This window comes from Tiliqua scincoides, chromosome 4 (genome assembly GCF_035046505.1).
Source record: "Tiliqua scincoides isolate rTilSci1 chromosome 4, rTilSci1.hap2, whole genome shotgun sequence".
NCBI classification, from domain to species: domain Eukaryota; kingdom Metazoa; phylum Chordata; class Lepidosauria; order Squamata; family Scincidae; genus Tiliqua; species Tiliqua scincoides.
The window spans coordinates 198752203-198776929 of NC_089824.1; the positions used below are offsets into that span (position 1 = coordinate 198752203).

General features: G+C 44.6%; 1 protein-coding gene across 3 annotated transcripts in view; it reads left to right on the plus strand.

Moving 5' to 3' along the window:
• Nucleotides 1-21177, plus strand: part of PLCG1 (phospholipase C gamma 1) — a 98818-nt gene extending 77641 nt beyond the window's left edge. For all 3 annotated transcript variants that reach the window (XM_066623853.1, XM_066623856.1, XM_066623854.1), the window contains exons 21-32: nucleotides 2209-2312; nucleotides 3056-3152; nucleotides 4489-4561; nucleotides 6166-6323; nucleotides 7304-7400; nucleotides 8999-9223; nucleotides 9847-9995; nucleotides 13193-13307; nucleotides 15715-15876; nucleotides 16533-16621; nucleotides 17790-17977; nucleotides 19982-21177. In XM_066623853.1, coding sequence (XP_066479950.1) covers nucleotides 2209-2312; nucleotides 3056-3152; nucleotides 4489-4561; nucleotides 6166-6323; nucleotides 7304-7400; nucleotides 8999-9223; nucleotides 9847-9995; nucleotides 13193-13307; nucleotides 15715-15876; nucleotides 16533-16621; nucleotides 17790-17977; nucleotides 19982-20024 — 1500 coding nt within the window. In that variant the 3' untranslated portion in view covers nucleotides 20025-21177. The remainder of the gene's footprint in view (nucleotides 1-2208; nucleotides 2313-3055; nucleotides 3153-4488; nucleotides 4562-6165; nucleotides 6324-7303; nucleotides 7401-8998; nucleotides 9224-9846; nucleotides 9996-13192; nucleotides 13308-15714; nucleotides 15877-16532; nucleotides 16622-17789; nucleotides 17978-19981) is intronic.
• The last annotated feature ends 3550 nt before the right edge of the window (nucleotides 21178-24727 follow it).

Genomic DNA, 24727 nt, shown 5'->3' on the forward strand with positions numbered 1-24727 from the left:
CCAAATGCCCCAGGGAGCACACCAGATAACAAGAGACCTCATCCTGGTACCCTCCCTTGCATCTGGCATTCTGACATAGCCCATTTCTAAAATCAGGTGGTTGCACATACACATCATGGCTTGTAACCCGTAATGGATTTTTCCTCCAGAAACTTGTCCAATCCCCTTTTAAAGGCATGCAGGCCAGATGCCGTCACCACATCCTGCGGCAAAGAGTTCCACAATCTGACCACACGCTGAGTAAAGAAATATTTTCTTTTGTCTGTTCTAACCCTCCCAACACTCAATTTTAGTGGATGTCCCCTGGTTCTGGTGTTATGTGAGTGTGTAAAGAGCATCTCTCTATCCACTTTATCCTTCCCATGCATAATTTTGTGTGTCTCAATCATGTCCCCCCTCAGTCGTCTCTTTTCTAGGCTGAAGAGGCCCAAATGCCGTAGCCTTTCCTCATAAGGAAGGTGCCCCAGCCCAGCAATCATCTTAGTTGCCTTCTTTTGCACCTTTTCCATTTCCACTATATCCTTTTTGAGATGCAGTGACCAGAACTGGACACAATACTCCAGGTGTGGCCCTACCATCGATTTGTACAACGGCATTATAATATTAGCCATTTTGTTCTCCATACCTTTTCTAATGATCCCAAGCATAGAATTGGCCTTCTTTACCGCCGCCGCACATTGGGTCGACACTTTCATCGACCTGTCCACCACCACCCCAAGATCTCTCTCCTGATCTATCACAGACAGCTCAGAACCCATTAGCCTATATGTGAAGTTTTGATTTTTTGCCCCAGTGTGCATGACCTTACACTTACTGACATTGAAATGCATCTGCCATTTTGCTGCCCATTCTGCCAATTTGGAGAGATCCTTCTAGAGCTCCTCACAATCACTTCTGGTCTTCACCACTCGGAAAAGTTTGGTGTCGTCTGCACCTCCTGCAGCCTGCTACAGCCCTGCCTACATAATGTAAGCCACAAGCACCCCCCGGCCCCCCCATATGAACGTGATCCTGGGGATCACTTCCCTGCCTCTCCCCTTCCCCCACCCCTTAAAGGGACGGGGAATCTTTACACAAACTGGTGGATTGCAACCCACCAGTTTGAGAACCACTGCAATAGACTTTGAGATCCAGATCATCTGAAAGAAATGAAACCTAAATGAAAGGATTAATTACATGTAGGCCAACAGCAGTGGATACTGTTGAGTGTGTGGCTTATCTTGCAAGAGAGCAGGCCTTCCAGCTAGGTGATTTTCAAGAGTCTTTCTTTCTAGATTCTTCTGTGTCATGGACACCACTGTTGTGGAACAGCAATAAAACCCAAGACAGCCTCAAGCAGTATGCAAGGGAAATTTTTTTTTTTTGGCATATTGCACTGCAGGCACTTCTTCCTGGAGATTTAAAAGATCAGAACATACTGCATCCTAATCTTAGGTCCTGATGTGATGAAAGATGCTCATGGTTTGAGGGCTTTCTGAGATGGGGAAAAAGAAGGCTTTCTTGTTGAAACACCAAGCAGTGAGACGAATGTTGCAATTGACAGGAGTAGGAGTGAAGCAGAATTACCTTGCTAAATCCTGTTAGGTCTCTGACACATACTCTTCTTACCTACCTATTTATTTTTCAGGTAATGGTCTTAACAGTCACTTGGCACACTGAGTCTTGATATAAATGTGCACTCCTTCTGCAAGTACTGTTACGTTACAGTGTGTGTACTCAGTGCCATTGCATACCAGAGGCGTTAGTATGTGCAGTGCTCTTATTTACATGTGCAAACTTGTTTCTTGTACATCCAGTTAGAGAGAGAACTGAATGACAGTAATTTGACATTCACCTCCCAAGTGTTAAACTGGTTCTATAGTTTTTGATACACATTTCTCATTGCAGACTTAGGCCCAATCCTATGCAACTTTCCAGCACCGGTGTAACCACAGTGCAACCCTGAGGTAAGGGAACAAATGTTCCAGTATCTTGAGGAGGGCTCTATGACTGCCTCCCCACAAAGGATGCAGCCATGCCCCATTGACACGGTTGCACTGCCACTGGAAAACTGGATAGGATTTGGCCCTTACCTGTCATGGAAGAAAGTGATATCTAACCAGAAGTGGGCTACCCCATAATTCCTTAGCAGTAGCAGCCTTACTGTCCTTGATGTTGTAGTTCAGCTTTTGCAGTGATTACCCAGCCTCATTTGTCTGTGTCTGTTAGTGTGCTGTCAAAGCCTTGTTTGACTACAAGGCTCAGCGGGAGGACGAACTTACCTTCACCAAAAATGCTGTCATCCAGAATGTGGAAAAACAAGAAGGAGGCTGGTGAGTCTTCTCTGGAAGTCAAGTCCTTATTAAAGATCTATCAAGTATCAAATCTCAAAGTAATCAGAGATCATTGGCTGACACATCCCCAGTTCTGAAAGCAGCTGTTAGAGTAGCTTTGTTGCATTGTGTCATTTTTAAACATATAAGCGATTCGACTGCACTCCTGCCTCACTCTTGGGGCTGAACTAGTCCCTGTGTGGCAGATCCAGATATGGGAACTTGGGTTGCTACTGAGCAACTGAGAAGCAGTAGCAGGAGGGGATAATTTGAAGGGCAAGTGGGCTTAGCCCTTCCTTGACCCACTGTTTGTTTCCCCCCCCCCTCTTATAATTGAACACTTTGTAGCTTTTTGGAGGCAACTCAGAGTCCCACACCCATGTTTGTTCCTGAGCATCTCCTTTGGGCCAGAGCATCTAGTTCTTAATGAGAAACATTTTACCCAGGAGTCAGAGCACTTTAGTTAAGCATTGTGTTTTGTGTACCTGACAGAGCAAAAACTTGGTAACTTTTCTTCCATTCCTTGGAAGCAAGGCAAGAGCATATAGGACCAGCTGCCTGCCCCCAGTCCCATTATTGATGGAATCCTCTGTCATTGCACTGTTAATAAGTTCTGCAGGTCTTCTCAGTGTCGTGCTTGTTTATGTTCTCATGATTAATATGTTGTCTTAGTACAGAATACTGGTTTTAGTTCTGTGTATGATTTGTGCTACATTGCATTTGCACTTTTTTGTTTGTTTCAGGTGGAGGGGAGACTATGGCGGTAAGAAACAGCTGTGGTTTCCTTCTAACTACGTAGAAGAAATAGCTAGCCCAACTGGTCTGGAACCTGAAAGAGAGGTGAGCATTCATTTTGAAGAATGCGAAAGATATATGCACATGTCTGTCCCCTCTCCCCTCCTCCCAGTAGAAAAATCTGATTCTGGAGAGGCTTTGAATTTTGGTCTTGAATTAATGAATTTTGCATGTGCTTCTGACATTGTTTTTCTTGTGTTTGGAAGCTTCAGCAGTTGTGAGATGATGTATGTGGGTTAGAAGAGGATTTGTAGCACAGGGGTGTCAAAAGAACCCTATGGATGGTTGTTGCTTGTACATCTAATTGGTATGGTGAGGACACAAAAGTGTTTCTGGTTGGAGCTCCACCATTATAGAACTACTGTGGACTTAGTAAATCTAAATAGCTTCCAGAATTTATAGCCCAGTTCTATCTGTTCCTCCACCACAGTAAGCAATCACTCCAAAACAGGTTGCATTGCATGCTATGGTGGAGGGTCCGCTTGGGAGACTTGGGAAAATATTTTCCCTAACCTCCCTGCAAGCCTCTCGATTGCCAGTGGGTCTCCTCAGAGCTGCACCAGCATTTTGGCTGGTGCAAGTCCAAGGCAAGAAAGGGGGCTTGTTGGGAAGCAAGGAAGGGGACCTACATACTGGTCTACGTCATTTGCATCAGGTCATACCCCCTCCTGCCCCCCAACATGCCTCCTCCCTTTCCCAGTCTCTGCCCCACTACATCCACCCAGCCCGCTTACCTGCATTCCTGTGCAGAGCCAGGTACTGGAGAGGGCCACCACATATGCAACCATTTTAAATGGTGGATCCAAAATTGTCACCCACTGCCTATTTTGTGCAACACAGCAATGCTTTTGTAATGTAGTAACTAGTATTATGGCATCACAACTGGCCCCATAGGTTTGGCCCTTGAGGACCCAATCCTATCCAGTTTTCCAGTGCCAGTGCAGTTGTGCCAATGTGGCGTGCACTGCTCCCTGTGGTGGGGAGGCAGTCACAGAAGCCTCCTTAAGGTATGGGAACGTTTATTCCCTTACCTTGGGGCTGCAGTGCAGCTGCACCGGTGCTGGAAATTTGGATAGAATTGGGTCCTTAGTCTGTTATTATTCAGCATTTGTTTATTTAACGTCGCCAAGTCCTTGCCCAGAAGACTGTGAGCGACCCTGCTTTGCTAATCAGAAGTTACATTAGGCAAACAAAACAGTGGTGGAAGTAGAAATTGGATTTGGCAATTAGGAGTTGAGCTTGGTAGAGGATAGTCAGATAGCTGTGGAGCAGCAGCTAATGCAAGCATATGGATTTTATAAACTTTCTGAGGCATGTCCTCCTTTTGTGTGCGTGTGAAACATAAAACAACTATAGTACATTGCTGTGATCTTGCTCCTAGCAACGGCTAGATGAGAACAGTCCCCTGGGAGACCTGCTCAGAGGCATCCTGGATGTACCTGCCTGTCAGATTGGTGAGTGCAGAGGAGATGACCGTTTTTTAAATTGTTGCTATTATTTGATGCCTTATCTATTGTTCTCATGCTGATTGCCTTCCTTGCAAGTGGACAAGTTCTGAAGGGTTTGTCCCAGGGCTTACATAAATCAGTGCTCACTCTCCCACCTGAGCAGGGTTCTTTTGGATGTCAAAAGAAAAAAGTGTTTTGCAGCTTAGGCACAACAATTACTAATCACACATCTTTTTTTTTTTTTTTTTTTTTTAAGGATGCAGAATGGTGGGTAGTCTACTCATCTGTAATGTTGTCTGTAGAATGTAATGTATAACTTGGTTCTGAATGTGGTCCAGAACAAGATCTGTTTTGGTGGTTATAGCAACTGCCTTGAGCTACTGCTTGTTTTGTTGAACAGAAACGCGCAACTCACATAGCTGCATATCACTCTGAAATATTACTGCACCTGAAATATTACTCCATGAGGTTGGTGTGCAATATTGATAGTTTACATTGATCTTTACCTGAAGAGGGTTGATGTCAGAAGTTCCAACACCATCTTTTGGAGGAAAAACGGGAAGGAGAGGGTCAGGTAGAGAGAATAGTAAAGAGAAGGATTGCTCTAGCTCAGGGGTGTCAAATATAAGGCTCACGGGCTGGATGTGGTCCCCAAAGCTGGCCCATGTGGATCTGGTCCACATGATAATTGAATTGTCAGTGCTGCCTTTCTGCCAAGTGCTGTGGGGGGGGGGGGAATGGGAGACCTCAGAAAGTAAGGATAAATCAAGAGGAGAGAGAGAGAGAGAGAGAGAGAGAGAGAGAGCACTGCTGAATCACCAAGAGAGACCAATTATCTTGCAGGCTGCCCTTTCAGCAGCGCCACTTCTGACGAGGTGTCACTTTGTAGGCCACCTCTCAGCTGCTGAGCTACAAAGTGACGCTGTGGTAGAAGTGGTGCTACTGAAAAGGCATCCTGCATGATTTGCTCTCCCATGTCTTGAAAATATGATCAAGATTTGCACATTTTCTATTCTATCATTTGCAGCTAATGAGTTTCTAGGTGAGAACAAAGTGCTTATTTCTGGCTATCTGCTTAATGATATCACTGCTTGCTTAAGGATGACACTTCCAGCCCTCAGCAGGCACCATGAATACTATTTGACCCATTATATCAAATGGGTTGGACACCCCTGATCTAGATCTTCGGAATAGATAGAGAAGAGAAACAGAATACTTAAGATAGGTTCCATGTTTCTATGTTGTCGATGAGGATTAAAAGTTGGAGAAACTGAAAGCTGCTATTGCTAACTGTTTAAAATGGTGCAAGCAACTCCTAATCTGTACAGCAACAACTCAGTACTAAATTCACATGGCATTCACGTTTTCTGAGTCTTTCTTGCTTCTACAAATCTGGTTATCTGTGCTACCTGTGTACTACTGAGAATTTTTGAGGTGAAACTCTGGTCTCAGTTTGGTGTAAATTGCATCTCTGGCCAACTTCTGTGACTGTGAAAATTTGGAGGAGACACTTTCCTCCCATAACTTAGCTTTGTATTCATTCATTCATTCATTCATTCATTCATTCATTCAACTTAGCTTTGTTCTGTGCTCACCCCTTCCCACCATAGCCATCCGTCCCGAGGGGAAGAACAATCGCATGTTTGTCTTCTCTATAAGTATGACCTCTGTATCGCGATGGTCCCTGGATGTGGCTGCTGATTCACATGAAGACCTGTTAGACTGGGTGAAGAAGATCCGTGAGGCAGCCCAGACTGCTGATGCCAGGGTAAGATACACTCTCTTGCAAAAGGTAGCAATTTATGCAATGACGATCCTAGGAACCTGCTGAGATACTGTATTGGTTACCACATGAAGAGTGTAAGAATTCCTTTCTCCAGGGAGCTGAACTTGGAAGACCAAATGTGTCCATAGAATTGGACCTAGCAAGGGACATATGATGTAAAATTCTGAAGAGCACAGGGCCCCAAAACAGGTCTGAACAATATATTGAGCAAATGCAATGTGAGGAAACCTAAAACTTGCCAGAAGAAAGAAGCAGACAAGAAGTAGACACTCCTTCAAAGAGGGGTGTTTAATCCTTCTAACACATTTCCCCTGCCACCCTCATCTGAAGCCATTCCTATTCTGGCTGGGCTTCTCAGTTGCGTGTACCATGTCGAAATGTGGAGTAACTTGCTTGGAGTACTGTTGCAGAGGGAAAGTAACAGGCACAAAAGGCTTTAGTACTGCTTCCTGCACCCTTGCAAATTGCTTCCCAGCAGGGATGCAGCAGCTGGGATTCCCAGCCCTGTGTTTGCTGCCAATCGTGTAGTCTCAGTTTGAGACACTGTCACTGCCCTTTCATTCTAAGCTTGTTAGGATGGTGAAAAACTACATTCCTGGTCCAAAGCACGCCGTCTTCATGATGAGCAATAGTCAGGGCTTGATATCAGCAATAGCTTGATGGTGGTCCATGATAGCTCCACGATGGTGGTCTGTGAAGGGCTGTGTCATTGTACGCATGGTAGTGATGAAATGAGGAGAAGTCTTGCTGGGTGTCTTGAAGACCCTACCCCTTTCTAGCCAAACAGATGGACAAGGAAGTTCCACAGACATCTGCATAACCACAATAAAGTCCAGTCATCGTACTGTTCCTCATTTCTGGTTGTTGAACATTGAAGGTGCATGCTGTTTCTGCAGCCAAGTTCATTCCTGTTCCAGTGTTCCCATCTACATCATGACATTTGATGTTTTTATCTTTGACAGCTCTCAGAAGGGAAAATGATGGAAAGGAGGAAGAAGATAGCACTGGAGCTTTCTGAACTTGTCATCTACTGTCGCCCTGTTCCCTTTGATGAAGAGAGTAAGTGTAGCTTTCTTTTCCTTTCATTTTTGAGAGTACAAACTCCTGTTCAGTTAACTTTTGCATCACTCAGGTTGACTACCCAAGATCTAGCATTAGTTCAGCCTTGCTGGTATTTTAAGCTTCAAATGATATTAACCCAATATACCCCCTCGCACAAGACTGAAGTTGCTTGCGGATCTAAACCAGCTTTTGCTTCAACTTGTTCGTTCATGTACATTTCTCAAATATATGGAAGAGAACTGAAGGCTAAAACAAGAAGGCAGAGGAATGCCTTGCAACTAGAAAAGAAGGCAGGATCTCATAAGAACATAAGAATAGCCCCACTGGATCAGGCCATAGGCCCATCTCGTCCAGCTTCCTGTATCTCACAGCAGCCCCACCAAATGGCCCAGGGAGCACACCTGATAACAAGAGACCTGCATCCTGGTGCCCTCCCTTGCATCTGACATAGCCCATTTCTAAAACCACACGCTGAGTAAAGGAATATTTTCTTTTGTCTGTCCTAACTCTCCCTTCACTCAATTTTAGTGGATGTCCCCTGGTTCTGGTGTTATACAAGAGCATCTCTCTATCCACTTTATCCTTCCCATGCATAATTTTGTCTGTCTCAATCATGTCCCCCCTCAGACGTCTCTTTTCTATGCTCAAGAGGCCCAAACACCATAGCCTTTCCTCATAAAGAAGGTGCCCCAGCCCAGCAATCATCTTAGTCGCTCACTTTTGCACCTTTTCCATTTCCACTATATCCTTTTTGAGATGCGGCGACCAGAACTGGACACAGTACTCCAAGTGTGGCCTTACCAGAGATTTGTACAACGGCGTTATAATATTAGCCGTTTTGTTCTCCATACCTTTTCTAATGATCCCAAGCGTAGAATTGGCCTTCTTCACTGCCGCCGCACATTGGATCGACAGTTTCATCAACTTATCCACCACCACCCCAAGATCTCTCTCCTGATCTGTCACAGACAGCTCAGAACCCATCAGCCTATATCTAAAGTTTTGATTTTTTGCCCCAGTGTGCATGACTTTACACTTACTGACATTGAAATGCATCTGCCATTTTGCTGCCCATTCTGCCAGTTTGGAGAGATCCTTCTGGAGCTCCTCACAACCACTTCTGGTCTTCACCACTCGGAAAAGTTTGGTGTTGTCTGCAAACTTTGCCACCTCACTGCTCAACCCTGTCTCCAGGTCATTTATTAACAGGTTGAAGAGCACCGGTCCCAGGACAGATCCTTGGGGCACAGCACTTTTCACCTCTCTCCATTGTGAAAATTGCCCATTGACACCCACTCTCTGTTTCCTGGTCTTCAACCAGTTCTCAATCCAGGAGAGGACCTGCCCTCTAATTCCCTGACTGTGGAGTTTTTTTAGTAGCCTTTGGTGAGGGATGGTGTCGAACGCCTTCTGAAAGTCCAGATATATAATGTCCACGGGTTCTTCGGCATCCACATGCCTGTTGACCTTTTCAAAGAATCTCTCTCTCTCTCTCTTTTCCTTTTGTCACTGCTTTTCTGCTGGCCCAAATAGTGCTGGGAACATCCCTGATGAAATACTGCCATGTATCAGTGTCTGCCCCATTTCCTCTGCAGAAATTGGCACAGATAGGGCCTGCTACAGAGACATGTCCTCCTTTCCTGAAACCAAGGCTGAGAAATATGTCAACAAGATCAAAGGCAAGAAGTTCCTGCAGTACAACCGACTACAGCTTTCCCGCATCTACCCGAAGGGGCAGCGCCTTGACTCTTCCAACTATGACCCCTTGCCTATGTGGATCTGTGGCAGCCAGTTGGTGGCCCTCAACTTCCAGACACCAGGTGAGAGAGGTTCCTGTTTTTCCTTGCTGTGTTTTGGCTTTGTCTGTTTAAAAATTCTCCTTTCTTTTTAAATTTTATGTTCATTGTTCTTTATGAAGAACAATGTGCAGCAGAAACAGTTGAAAAAAACAAATGCAGCGCTTTGTTTTGGTAAGAATCTCATCGGATTCTGGGGGAAAAAAAAAACTTCCCTCATAAATCAAGCAGAGTTTGGTACAAACTGACTTGGGGGTGACTGAGAATTCACATTTGACCTCACCAAAGATGTGGTATCCTTTATAGGGTTATGTAGGGAGGATGTGTGTGTCAGAGTGAATTCCAGATCAGATTTGCATGTCCCTGAAATGTAACTTCAGACTGAGTATGAAAGCAGCATGTGCCCAAGTGTCTGGTTTTCAATGGTCACGGCATTTTATTATACTATCATCTCCTATAGCATTAGCGGTGTGGCTAAAAGGCTTTCCATGCTGAAAACTTAAGAGTGCTTTCAGGGTTTTGTGAAATGGCCCAGTGGCACTGGATTTACAGTAAGGGCCTAGTTCAGTCCTGGTGTTAAGGGTACTGAATTGCACTATTGATTCTGGGCTGGAACGGTTCCTCATAAAAATGCTTGTGTGTTGCAGACAAGCCAATGCAGATGAATCAAGCCCTGTTCATGTCTGGAGGCCGATGTGGCTTCATGTTACAACCAACCAACATGCGGGACGACATCTTTGACCCCTTTGACAAGAGCACTCTGCGTGGTGTGGAGCCACTTTCTATCTCTATTGAGGTTTGTACTGGTCTGAGTACCTGATGCAATAAATTCTGCTTTTGACCTGGCTGGAGATGAATGTGTCTTTGCCACCCACCCAACCTCATTGCATGAAGAAGAGAAATTGTGCGTACATAGGTGTGTCCACAAACAGCCCTCTCTCCAGTGCAGTATGTTTATGGCCTAGACCAAACTTTTTGGCCACAGGGCCGCATCAAATATCTGGTGTGGTGTGGAGGGCCGGAAAAACAATTTAAATATAAAATTTAAATAAATAAATTAGAGATGGAACTTAGATGAGTGAATAAATGAATGAATGGGCTCATTCATTCAACCTCTCTGGCCCTCAGAACACCCTCCAGACATAATCAGAGCACAGTTCTGGTCATGTTCAGTTGAGTGAGCCAGAGCCTTTCAGGGGACAAGAGGTTGGCCACGGGCCAGAAAGAGGCTTGCTGCGGGCCGTATCTGGCCCCCGGGCCAGGGTTTGGAAACCCCTGGTCTAGACATTTGCTGGATTTCTCTCAGCCATAAGCCGTAAACACCTGCATCGGAAACTCGATAGCACAAGCCTGTGCTTGTCTATTCAGAAGTGTCATTGCCTTCAAAGGGCTACTCTCAGGAAAGTGCGCATAGTATTGTAGCTTTAGTGAGTGACTGCATCTTTGGCTTTATGTTCTCTCCAAGTAGCTTTGAAAGCATGCAGTTCATGTTGTGTATCTTTAAAAATAGTTTTTACAGGATAATAATTGGTTTTGGACGACTTCTTATTTGAAAGCAGTGCTTTAAAGCTTGAGGAACTTTGTCTGCAATCCTAAGCACACTTATTAGGAAGCAAGCCCTGTCAAGCATTGTGGGACTTCTGAGCAAACATGCATGAACTTGTGGTGCACATCTGAACATCATCAAAATCAGCCTAAGAGTAACCTCATGTGAACATAATGCTGATCTTTGTTTCTGCTTGGCACATGTGGTCAGTCTGGGGCTGTTCTGGTATGGGAGTTTTCTGGTGTCTCTGGATTTCCCCAGATGGTATTCATTTAGCAAACAGTGTGTCCTTTGGTCTGATAGCAGCTGGTCTCCAATTTACGCAAGCCTCGACTTATGAATTTTCAACGGGATGTAAGCCCAGCTTAGGCGTCCAATGGAAATGCAGCTCCTTCCTCCATATCTTGCCTCTTTCTCTGTACAGGCTTGTGAAAAAGGAGATTGCTCCAGCACACTCTGCATTTCCTCGTTTGTTTAAAGAGGAAGGGGCAGGTAGGATGCTGACTCCTTCTGCAATGGACTGATGGAAGGCAGCAGGTGCAACTTCCTCCCACACTCTCGCAGTCTGCCACCGGCGCTGTGTGATGATGATGGCTGTGCTTACGTATACTGGGGGCTTCTTCTAATAGCAGCAGCAGCAGTACACCTCCCTGTGTCTCTCACTCCGCTGCTCTTTGTTCTGCTGCTGTGTGGACTGACGCAGGGATTCTGACCTATATAAAAATCAGTTTACTTAAGGTTGTCTGGAATGGAAACTTTATGTAAGTCAAGGAGTGCCCTTGTTATGATCTCTTGGTAAGATCTCATGTGAACTTTCTAGTGTTAAGAAAAGTTGTGTAAAGTAAAGGTATAAAGGAGTGGAGATCAGGCAGCATAACTCAGTGGTTTTGCACATGTCAGTTCCAAAGTTTAGTCCCCCGCCGGAGACCTTTAAGAGCCAGAAGCCTAGCCAGAGGGGGGCACCATTATAAGTATGGCAGACACCACAGTGCACCATGTAAGTTGCCTCTCCCCTTCGCCATTGAAGCCATTTACGTTGCTGTCACTGCCCCCAAATGGCTGTGAGGGAATGGGGATGCTTACAGGGCACATTGTGGCACCTGCCATACGTACCATGCCACCGCCCAAGATCGCAAGAATCTATTTGGAGTGGATGGATGGGATGGACAGATAATAGCACAGAACCTCTGGAACAGCTATGGGAGGACAGTTATCTGGGGAAGAAAGTTGACAATGTGCAGCATTCTCCCACCCATAGGTGGCACCCTCCATTTGTAAGCTGCATTTCCCATTGTCTGAATTGTGTGCAATATTTAGTTGCGAGTTGCTTACTTTTAAAGCATAGGTGTGAGCCGGGCTCTGTAGTGTAAGTGAACTGCAAAAAGGAGTGGTGGGCCAAGTGTTGCATTGCTCCCCTCTTGACACAGGTCACTACTAGCAGGCTAAGAGAACTTAGGATCTTTGCTCTATGGAAAGGAAGATAAAGAACTTCTGCTAGTGCTGCTCTAGTGCTACTCATGCTGACTGAGAAACAGTTGTGCTAGCTGGGAATGGTTGTGTCTCAGTGGTAGAGCACATGCATCCTAGGTTCAGGACCCAGGCATGCCCAGTTAAAAGAATCAAGGAACAGGGAATAAAAAGACCCTCTAACTGAGTTCCAGGATAGCCACTGCATGTTACAGAGGTGGAAGCAGAATAGTGGGCTAGATGGACCAATGATCTACTGTAGAATAGGGTTGCTTTGTATGTCCCTGTGGGATAGTGTCCGGTTTGAATTTTGTTCTGCCATGAACTGGATGGCCTTAGGCATGCCTCAGCTGCCCGCCTGTTTTATGGAGATAATAATGCATCCCTTACAGAATTTTTATAAGTATTACAACGAGGTAAAACACACATGAATTTGGACAAACTCAGGAAGTTAGTGGTAGACAGGAGGGCCTGGGGTGCTATGGTCCATGGGGTTACAAAGAGTTGGACACTACTTAACAACCAAACAAAACACACATGAAGCACTTTGCACACTCAAAAGTGCTATATAGAAGAGGGGAAGGATGATTTCTATTGACACCATGTTACTAGTGACTGAAGCTGTGCCCCTCCCAAAAACACCAGCTGCCTCAAGGAGAAGCAGAAAAGTCAGCAAGGCAGAAACCACCCTTACCTTCTCCACCCATTGTGCTTTTAAAGCTGAATTGTGTTTTAAACCAAATGTGAGCTGCCTTGAGAGCCTCTTAAGGAGGTGGGAAAGCAGGATACAAAAGTCCAGATCTGTAAATAAATAACTTGCCCATTTACTTCAGTGAGACTCACAGTGCAACCCTGTGCAGGATTACTTAAAAGTTCCCTGTGCATGGCTACTTGCCGTAGAGGGATTCATTTGCTGTGCTGTGTATGTCCATTTGGCAAAGTAGTGTTGTAATTTTGCCATTTCCACTTTCCTTCCATAGGTCCTTGGGGCACGACATCTCCCCAAAAATGGAAGGGGAATTGTTTGCCCATTTGTAGAGGTGGAGGTTTCTGGAGCAGAATATGACAATGCAAAGCAGAAAACCGAGATGGTGGGTGAGTACCTGGACCAACTACCAAAATTCATTCTGAGTTTCAAAACATGGCAGTGGTGTTTGTTGCTGTAGCTAAGGAATAACACCTTGAAACATTCACATCTCTCTTCTATCCCTTGTATAAACCAAACACTTCCTTCTCACTAGCCTGGTGTATCATTGGTGATCTGACACTTGGGGTCCTTTCCTGTTTTCCCCTTCACCTGGCGGCTGTGCTGCTTTTCTCATGTCTTGTGTGAAGATAAGGTTTGCTGGGGCCTTGGCCAGTTAACCACAAATGTAGTGTGAGGTATTTGATGTGGTATTTGAAGGAGTATTTCCTGTTCAGTGAGCAACTACCAGCAATTCTAGGCAAAAGAGGAACTAGGTTCTATTCTGGTGCTAAGTATGGAGGCTACGAAAATAAACCTGCAGAATTGGGGATTGCTTGATGTGCACTGGATGCCTGCAATGGCTAAAACAGAAATAGAGGCATAGAGTTGATGAGATCATATCTTTCATTGGGCCAACCAGTGGGTTTGTTCAGCCCAACTAGTGGGTTAAAGTTGATGCAGACTCTTGAACTACACTCAGCTTTATCCTGCATAATAAATCTACATAACAAAAAACTTCTTAGATATTCATGTTGGTCTTCATTTGGACTGGTTCTGCAGATGAAAGGCAAGTTTAGCTGCTAACTGGTTTTCATTCAGGCCGAAGGTGGGTGTTTCAAAGCAAGGATCCTAAAGAGCTAATTGCTCCCTTTGAGTTTGCAGATTAAGATAAATTATGGCAATCCAATGCTTGCACAACCTGCAAGAATTATCCAGGCCACATTCTGAAGATCTCTGTAAATCACTGCTTTGCATTGGGCCATTCAGCAATTGAGAACCAGTTTGCACGGCCCTGACCAGTTGTTAGAACAGATTGGCCAAGTGCATGAAGAAATAAGTCTCAAGACTTGCTGTGTCCTAATAAGACACAAAAGGCCCAATTTCTTCTTTAGGAGTGAAGTGTAAAGAATAATACATGAGCCCTAGTGATTCAGCAGCTCATGTGTCCTTTCTGCTGGTGGAGAGCCAGTGTGGCTCCAGTGGGTATGGGACCTCTGGATTCAGACCAAAACAGTCTGACTGCAGATCCCTGCTCAGCTGTGACTCCAACTAGGTGGACTTGGGCAAGTCAGAACCAGAGTTTCAGTTTGAAATGTCTAAATTGCTGGCGTGGACATGGAGGCTGTTCTGAACAGTTAAATTCTCTTGTTTGCCCATGCATCATCCTATTCCTCTATAATGGCAGGAAGCAACACCATCAAATTAGTGCCATTCATGCATGCAAAGACTGTGATTTTGTGCATTATGCATGCATATATAGCAGAGTGCAACCCTGGCTCTCACTTTAGATGGTGCAGGTTTTCTGTGCTGGACCAGAAGTGTTGTGAACGTTCCATAAAGCACGTTCACACTCCCTTTTGAGCAGACTGGGCTGGTGCAGAGGCTTGTGCTGGCCCACAGACACCAGATCCACAGCTGGAGCGGGTGAGCTCTTGCCAGCCAAGGGAAGCCAGCATGGAAGGCGTGAGAACTTGGAAGGTGGGCCGCTGTGAGATACAGGAAGCTAGACTAGATGGGCCTATGGCCTGATCCAGTGGGGTTGTTCTTATGTTCTTAGAAGTTGGCAGGAGAACAGAATGGAGGTGGGGAGGGGGCTTTTTAGGATGAGGGAGGGTGGGATGCTGGGCGGATCAGGCCTAGGAGGGGATGGGACTGGTTGTGCTACCACAGGCCAAATTCTAACTCGCCTTCTAGTATTACACTGGGCTGCTTGGATTTGCACCAGCAGTTTCAATTGCTCTGATCTGAGTAGCCCCATGGGGTAGCTGGGGCATTACTCAGAGTAAGGGGGAAAATATCCCTTTACTCCAAGTTGTGCTCCAGCCAGCACCTACTTTGTGCTGGATACCCGACCTGGATACTTTCACTGGTCACTGTCTGTCTGTTCCAGTGCAAGTTAGGATTGGGCTGCCTAAAGCATAAACCTTACCTCCATGCATGCAGTGCTGCAAAGAGGAAGCTGGGAGACTGTGCCCTTGGCAATTGAACAGCTTAGAACTGAGTTTGCAAATTTTAACTTGGGAATACTAGTGACATTTGTTCTTGAATCAAATGAATGAGAACCATAAGGAACATGGCACATTTACAAATGCTGCTCCAGAAGTTTCATTCCCAAAGAGTGGCTTTGTGGTTTCTTGCAGCCCAAATTCATGTAGTTTTGTGGCACTAAAAATACTTAAAGCTTTACTGCGACCTAAGTAAGTTACTGTTCAAGTATTCGACTTATGTTATGCTCAACTTTATATTATGTTCAAGTCACGTGACTTCTTAAAACCCACATGCACAAGAACTGATGATAATTTTTGTTTAATGCAGTGGACAATGGCCTAAATCCTGCCTGGCCTCAGAAGCCCTTTCAATTCCATGTCTATAATCCTGAGTTTGCCTTTCTCCGCTTTGTGGTGTATGAAGAGGACATGTTCAGTGACCAGAACTTCTTAGCTCAGGCCACTTTCCTGGTGAAAGGACTGAAGCCAGGTATGTTGGAGGAGAGGCCTGCTGTTCTCCTGGAAAGCATGGTTGCTCAGGGCATGGATTTGCTAGTACTAGTAAAATTAGGACAAGTCGTCTGCAGTGTGCATGGACTTACTAAAACAGCTTCTGATAGATACTTGCTGTGGAATCCTGATAGCCTCACCTTTTAATTGGAGGGGAAAAGAAAAAATCAGTCATCCTTGGGTTGTGGATTCTAACATTAAAACAACTGCAGTGTTTACTAATAGCTCAGGAATCCAAAGAGCCTTGAATTGCACTTACTAGCAAGGGAGCTTAACCTTTGTGTTCCCCTTAAATTGCCCGTCAACCTCTTCTCTATCCAGTAGCTGTTGGCTCTGACTTATTGCTGTTAAGTGTTCCATGAGCCTCATTTTCCTTTCTGATATATCCCTCTCTCTGTCAGACATTCATGAAAAATACACTGCAGCAAACACTTCCAGTTCATTAAAGGGGAAAAAAGGCATCACCAAACCCCTAAATTAATAAGGATATGACAGCTGACTGAAATATTTATTCCTAAGTCAGCCACAGAACTTGAGTTTTCTATCCCAAGACTTCTGTAGTGCATAGTATAACTGCAGTGAGTTGGCCCCCATCACAGTCTCCCTCAGTAAAGGGGCATATTTGCTTTCTCCTAGGATACCGAGCTGTACCTTTGAAGAACAACTACAGCGAGGACCTGGAATTGGCCTCCTTGCTCGTAAAAATAGATATCATTCCTGGGAAGGTGAGTTTGCTGCTCAGAATTAACAACTCAGCTATAGCAAAAGACTCCCAGAATTGAAGGAAGGGGTGGTCTGGCAGGGTTGCAAAATGGAAATGGAGCAACCGTCTTGTCTTGTCATGACTCTATCACAGGATGGCATTTGGACAAGATAGGAGGGAAAAACCCTGGTCTGCCATGCATGGACTTGAAGAAAACAGCTCATTTGCTCCTACAGTGGGATGACTTAATGGCTAGGACCTTAAGCTACCAGGAACATATTGTCTCCCTGGAGACAATTTAGCCATATTGATTTCCTTGATTACTTTTTCCTCTTTATCTCTTTGAAACTGTCACCATAACTTGTGTTTTTAAAGTTGGAATTTCTATGTCCCAAGTTACAGCACATCCAGAAAACTGGGAAGGATCTCCTCCAGCCGAACCCTTAAAGGCTGTGCTTTGCTTTGCTGTCTTAAGTCCTGTCTCTTGCATGAGTGGAAGGATTATTAATAATAACAGAGGTGGGAGAAGATGGTGGTAATGAAATGAAAACACATTGCACCACCTTCTGTTCTTTCATTTTTGTAAAACAAGAACAAAACACCCAAAATCTAACCCCCCCCCCCAAAAAAACCACCCTGTTTTATTTGATTTTTATTTATTATTTAATAGGAGGGTGCATGGATAATGACTGTGGTTGCATCTGCTAATACTGTACCAACTGTATTACCTACCTTGTACCCTTTTAAAGCATTTATAACTACAATGTACATTTTGAATAAAAACACATAAAACTGCTTTCTGCACTTCTAACTCTGGAAAACCAGAATTCATGAAAAAACAAAACCGTTTTCTCCCACCTCTAATAATAATTCACTTTGGAAACCCACCAACAAGAAGACATCATCACAAATGTAGGCGTATTTTCATCCTGGGGTACACATGGGGGACCTGGTGTGCCTGATGAAGATCCCATAGGAGCTACCTCATTACATTCAGTTCAGGTTCAGTCTCCATATGTATGATGGGATGAATGCAAGGACCACCTGTCTTTGCCACTTGAGGAGAAGAAACCTGGGCCTTGCTAAGGCATAAACTTCTAAGGCATAAACTACTTGCTAAGGCATAAACCGCATATGCATGTAGACCAGGGAAGCAATTCTGACTTTAAAAATTCCCTTCAATTCTGCAGCAGGAGAATGGAGAAATTAGCCCCTTTGGGGCTTCAGCTTTCCGGGAAAGGTCAGCAGATTCTCCAGGTCAGCTCATGGCAGGCAGAGCCAGAGAAGGTTCCTTTGAAACGCGATACCAACAACCATTTGAGGACTTCCGGATCTCACCGGAGCAGCTAGCTGACCATTTTGATAATAGAGACCGAAGGTATGTCCACTAAGTGTTTTGGCAGCAGAGCTGTATTTTTTCCTTCTGTTGGTTTGCAAGGAGAAGGTTGAACATGCTAGGGTACTGGTCTTTTCTAAGATAGGCAAGTTCTCTCCCCACAGTGGTGTAGTGATGGAGCTGTTTAATTCTGCAGATGCACATTGGGTGGGAAAACATTTCACTCTTCAACACTGGTGGGAAAGCATCTTACTCTTCAATTCTTCCTTTCTGCTCCTTCTTTCCCTCACCCCCACACAAGAGTTGGCTCTAGTCCCTTAGGAATTGAAAGCATAATGGTCTGCTTCCATTGTTAATTCTGTAGGGGCAGATACAGTCTGGAAGGTGAGGGAAGGAGACATTGTTTCCCTACGTTACCCAATGGTTGGAGTTGCTAACTGGCAGGGTGAATGAGTATCTTGTCTTCCCCCTCTGCCTGTGAGCTCCCAAAGGAAAACAGATGCAGAAGATTTTGTCTCTGTTTACTCCCAAACAAACAGATGTGTTTGCAAGGAGCAAAGTGGAGGGGAAAGAAAAACACTTGGGGCAAAATGGAGGAGATCTTTGAGTTATTGGTTAGTGATAAGAAACCAGTGCAGACACTGACATGTGGTTTACAAGGTACTTTTTTCCCCATCGGGATTTGCTGTGAAAGCTTTATTTGGTGTATTTTCATAGAGAGCAAATTGTGATATTTTCTATATTTGGGTAAACTGATAAGGATTCTTCTCCTTAAGTCTGCATGCTGTCTGCACACAGTGGGATCTCCAGATGACTCAGTGGTTTCTTCCAGCCCCCTGCTTGGCACATAGGCAATGCAGTGAGCCATTCTGGGGAACAGGGGCACTGTATATACAGCCCGTATTTTCATCCAGTCCTTCCTCCCACAGTACACCAGCCACGCATATTTCAAATCTTAAGCAATTTGCTGCACATGGAAATAGAGGGCTGAATGTGGATATGAAGGGTAGGCACAAGTCTCCCATTCCCTGGTCTGCACTGGTTCGCTGCTTCCATGTGTGAAGGAAAAAAGTGAGGTTCATTTTAGGGCTCCCATTGAATGCAGGCTGTGCAACTCTCATCTGGGGAAGAATTGTGCCAAAAGTTTTCAGTGGTTTTCCGTTCATGTTGCAAAAGTAGGATTTTTAAGCAGAAAATTCACCCAAACAAAATTGTCATGACCAAGTTGCATTTAAAAAATGAGCATGAAGCCATAGAGTCTGGCTCTTAGCAACCCATTCGCATAGTTGATGTGATCTCTCAATGGAGAAGGTATGCTGAAGGTACTGACTACAAGCTGAAAAGACCAGCTTGTGAGAAGAGGGGCAAATGACCAGGCTGCTGTGTGTTGACTGCTATGAAAAGCACATTTAGGGCATAAGCCTAACCAGATCTACTCAGAAGTAAGTCCTATTTTGTCCAATAGGGCTTACTCTCAGGAAAGTGTGGTTAGAATTGCAGCCTTATTTGAATGAGTGTAACTGTCTGAATTTGAATAGTATCAAATGAATGCACTTTGTGCCTACCAAATTCCAAAAGTTAGGGGATACCAATGTGGTGTATGACTAGCATGGTGCATTTGGATGAGGACAATCTGGGTTTAAAACCCAGCTTAGCCATGAAGGCCAATAGGCAAATCTGTACCTCGGAGCTTAGTCTTCTTCTTCCTTCCTTAGCTGGTGTTTGGTGAACAGGTTGTCCTCTCAACCAATATGCTGCTGTAGGTGCTGCCGGAATCTGTGTGTCAGTCTTGAGCTTAGCCTATCATATATGATTGTTGCAAGACTGAAATGGGCAAAAACTCACTTATGCCACCATCAGCTCTGGAAGAGCCAGAGGTGAACATAACTAAAGTTCTTAATACATTTCAAAAGAAAATGAGTACACTTTCTTGATACATGACTGCTGAAGTCCTCCACTGTACTTCTGATTGTAACTTGAATCTTTGCAGCCTTGCCAAACAGCAGTATACTCTTCAACTGGTTGTTTTTTTTCCCTTCCACACAGGGTATTGCGAAGGACTCGGGTGAACGGGGATAACCGCCTCTAGCCCAACTTGGCCTGCTGTAAAGCACCCCAGTGCTTGTGATTCTCACGGATTGCTGTGAACTGGTTTCTATGGAAACGTCCCTTCTTTGGCCTACTTTCAGGCAGTTTTTCCAGTTTCTCTTCTGAAGGGTGTTCAGGTGGAGAAATTTTTAAAAAGAAGCAAACCACGAATTCAATGGTTTTATTGTCATGACCATGAGTAATAAGGAAAACAAATTCAAAAAGACAAACGAAAAAGGCCCTCCAAGCCAGAAACAGAACTCTGGAGAGAGAGAGAGTGAATGTGTGACTGTCTGTTTGTGTGCATGTTGTCTGCACTTGAGGGCTGGACACAACTGCCTCTCATCACCTTCCCCATGACTGTAGTTAGAGAGAAGCAGATACCTCAGGGCTGCCCAGTGGAGCAGCTGTGCAGTTATAGCTTGTTTTTTTTTAAAACATTGAAATGTTTTTGTCCACTTATTTTAAGGGGACTGACTTCTGTTGCAGCTTTTTTTTTTTAAACCCTTAATTAATGCTTGTGCACAGACAGTGAGGTGAGAAAGTGCAGCTGTCCTTTTGGTATTACAGCACAAGCCCAGCCAGGTTTCCCTGGCCTGGGCTCAGTGGCCACCTCAAGCTATGCAAGGCCCTGAAAGTCTTTCTTTACAAAATGTCAGTATTAAGTGTGCCTCTACTCAGCTTCGTGCTCTCGTCAGAGACTGCGTCGAGTTAGCTGTGGTATGTGTGCAGGAGACCAACAGCGAAACTGTCAAGCCACTTCTTGCATTGGGTGCACAAGCGGGAAGCAGAATTGCCTAACTACAATCATTCCACTGTATGGAAATAACTGAGATACAAAAGGGGCAGGGATGGGGAGGGGACGACCTGAGCCAAAGCCAGCTCTGCAGGAATAGAGCTCTTGCCACTGAATTCTTTCTCTCCCCCTTACACTGAATTCTAGCCACCAGTAGTTTTAGGGCTGTGTGCAGTTCAGCAGCAGCTGTGGGCTCTCAAAGCCTGAAGAGACGCACTACGCGATCTGGTCAGAGTTTCAAAGTCAGTAAAAAAATACGGAAGGCATTTTAACTTGCTCAGAGACTTCACCATTGCAGCTTGTATTTTGGGGACGATGACATCTGCACGGGGTCAAGCCACCTCACCTTTTTCTGAGGAACCAGTCAGTGCTAGCTTCTGTGAGCTCAGGCCACAGGAAGATGGACGTCAGTGCCCTTTCAACCACAGCAGTGAAAGAAGTGTGATGCTGTCCTTTGCCTGGTGGAGAAGTGATGCCAACCTGACCAACAGGACTGAATATTTTCATTTAAGTTGGCAGGCTCAGAGGGCGAGGCAAACAACCATGCTTCAGTCTCGAGAGTCAAGCTCTAACTTACACTGCAGTATTTACGATATATTTTGTTTGATTCTTAAGAGGAGTTTAGTCCTGCTCAACTCCCATCAGCTGTTTGGGTTGTGGTCAGCTGGCGGTTGCCTGGGATGGCTCAGACTGCACAATAAAAGTCCTCAAGTTACCTTTTTCCCCCCCGTCCTTCCTTGTGTTTGAAATGGAGAGACATGACCCATATAGCAGACACTGTGCTTATTACAGCTCAGAACAGGGAGGAGAAACTTGCTTTTTTCTGACTTGCAGAGTGACCGAAAGGAGTTGTTGGTGCAAGTGTTGCAAGAAATCAAATTGTGAAAAAAGGAACCATACACCTGGTTTAAGTACTGGCCTAGTGAAATAGGATGCAGAGTGGTTGCAGAATAGCCCACTTAACCCATTTTTGCCTGGCCCACAGGTGTACACATTTGTTCCCTGTTGCATATATGTAACATTGGGCAGAAATGGCTTAATTTCGCATTGAAGTTTGGCTTTAGTTCTGCTGGCCTTGGGCAAGCTAATCAGCAATTGGTTATCAATTCTGCTCCATTTACGCTGTCATAGTACTTACATTCATTGCTTATTCCTCCACAGTAAAATATAAAACTGGTTAAGAAGCAGAGGCGGGGGAGAACCAACACTTGCTGCCAAGTTTGAATTTGAAAACATGTCCATTTTGCTCCTGTAAGCACATGAGTGTGCAGGGAAAACAAAGAGATAAGGGAAATGGCCCAGAGTACTGTTGCATGCCCACAACATTATGTTGTGCAGGCAGTTCCCCCACCTGTTCTAGCTATCTTTTCACCCCAGGATGCCACCAGATTAGAGCATAGTTTTTAGCTGTTTGGATTTATTTCCTAAAGAGACTCTGTGTCATTGTCCTCCCCCCCCCCCCCCCCCAGCACACTGCTACCCATTTTGATTCCTCAGAAAGACTGGGTATTTTTGCTGAAGACATTTTGATTCCTCAGAAAGACTGGGTATTTTTGCTGAAGACATACAACATTATCTAGTCACAGTTAAGTGTTATGCAGTGCAACCCTAAGCATGTCTTCTCAGAAAGAAGCACCACTGAGTTCAAAGGAGTAACAGGAATAAGGTATAGGTTACAGCCTGAATCCCATTGCTTACATCAGGGGTGCTCACACTTTTTGGCTCAAGAGCTACTTTGAAACCCAGCAAGGCCCGGAGATCTACCAGGGGGGAAGGAAGCATCTGACAGACACCCCCTTTAATGTATGGAGCCCCTGCTGGAGTCTAGTCAGTTTCCTCAGTTTTGTTGCTGCATGCCTGAAGAGCAGCTAAAGTGTCAGTTTAGTGTCAGCTAAATATGTCAGTTTTGTCTAGTTGCTAGACGAAACTGACATACTAACAGTTTGGAGAGACAGGGCTCCTGGATCTACTCATTTTGCCTCGCGATCTACCTATTGAGCACCCCTGGCTTACATAATTATAGACATGAAGGGACTTAACACTGCTACCCAGTCATAAGGCAACCTGATGCAGCCTGGATCAGTGACAGATGGTGGGGAAAGGGGGCCAGAACATTTAAGTTCCTTTCATCCAAGTCTCCCACTGCATCCCTCAGCCAGCCATGGACATGAGCTGTATTGATCTGCTTCCTATTAGCTCGAGTGGGGCAGTGGACCCAGTTTCCTATCATGCTCTGTCACACTGTTTTTCTGTCACACTTCACCTGGAAATGCAGGAGTACTGGTTGATTGGAAGGCACTCTACAAGTGAAGAACTCCTTTGTTCACACAGTTCCTCTAAGTCATTTCCACCCATATGTTGCATATGTGCAACAGGGTCCAAATGTATACACCTGTGGACTGGGCAAAAATTGGGTTAAACAAAAACCAGAAATCCCTCACTACTAGGTTTCTAAAAACCACATAAATGCATATGGTAAGGGGCTCTTTCTGGATGCCACAGCAGTGTCCCTTGGATCAAGCCACCCCCTGCTCAAGGATGCCCAATTATTAGATTGTGTTCATAACAAGTTTGGATGCAGGGCTTCAGGTGAGATTTTGGTTCTCTTAACCATAGCATCTAGACATCCTTCTCCAACCAAAATAATTCCTCCTTTACATTCCCCACCCTGTTCAGTACAGTTATTAAAAACTCTTGCAACCTAGAATTAACACTTCCACTATACTGCAGCTGCGACAGCTCATGGACTCTCTCACTACCTGTAATTTATACATCATATAGTTACGGTGTTTGGAAGAGCATTATTTCCTAATCTCAAACCACAGTTTAGAATTTTAATTGTTGTTGATTAACTTTAAAGTGCTTTATTGGAGTGGCAAAGTTCTGGAAGGCAGCTACACTTCTGAGGACAGATGAATTCATTGCAACACTACACAGGCCTATACGCATTTTGCTATCCTAAAAGTTAGACCTATTCTTGGTTATATGTGGAGTACTGAATCCAAAAATGCTATCAGTTTTGCCTACTTGGCTCTAACTTTGGGGGTACAACATAGCTACCTTATATGCCAATTCAAGTAGTGTCCTTGTGAGGAAGCCATGAAAAACCAATGCCATATTTTGATTCAGCAGCCCAAAAATATCCTAAATTTGTTAAAACAACTTTTTTGAAAAAGGGTTTTTTTTTGTAGGCCTCTGTTATTGTCCCACAATAACTTCTTCACTCCCTCCCCACTATAATGGAAATGCTTAAGATCGCTTGAGGAGATAAGTATGGCAGTGGTTCTCACACACTTAGCACTGGGACCCACTTTTTAGAATGAGTATCTGTCAGGACCCACCAGAAGTGATGTCATGACTGGAAGTGACATCATCAAGCAAGAAGATTTTAAGCTATCCTAGGCTGCAATACTACCCACACTTACCCAGGAATAAGTCCTATTGATCATTGTTAAAAGAATATACATAGTAGCTTGTGAAAAGTACAGATCTGTAACATTTCCCCAACTGCAGTCACATACCATGTATAGTATATTAAAATACTATACATCAAGTATAGTATATTAGTATAGTATAGTATATTAAAAATAAAATATTGAAATGAATGGGGACCCACCTGAAATTGGCTTGTGACCCACCTAGTGGATCCTGACCCATAGTATGAGAAACATTGGGATATGGTGTCAACAGTTGCCCCTTCCTCTGGCAGATCTGAGAAGCAGGGGGTTAAAATCAGGGCTTTAGCAGTAAGTGTGATGCAAAGATGCAGCCACTAGAAGCAACAAGGTCCTCAGGCATATAAGCAGCACCTGGAGCAGTAGGAGGAGGAAAGCTTGGAGAAAGGAAAGAACTAAACCACAAACCAACAGACTGGCAGATGGACTAACAAACTGGTAGACTGACAGATG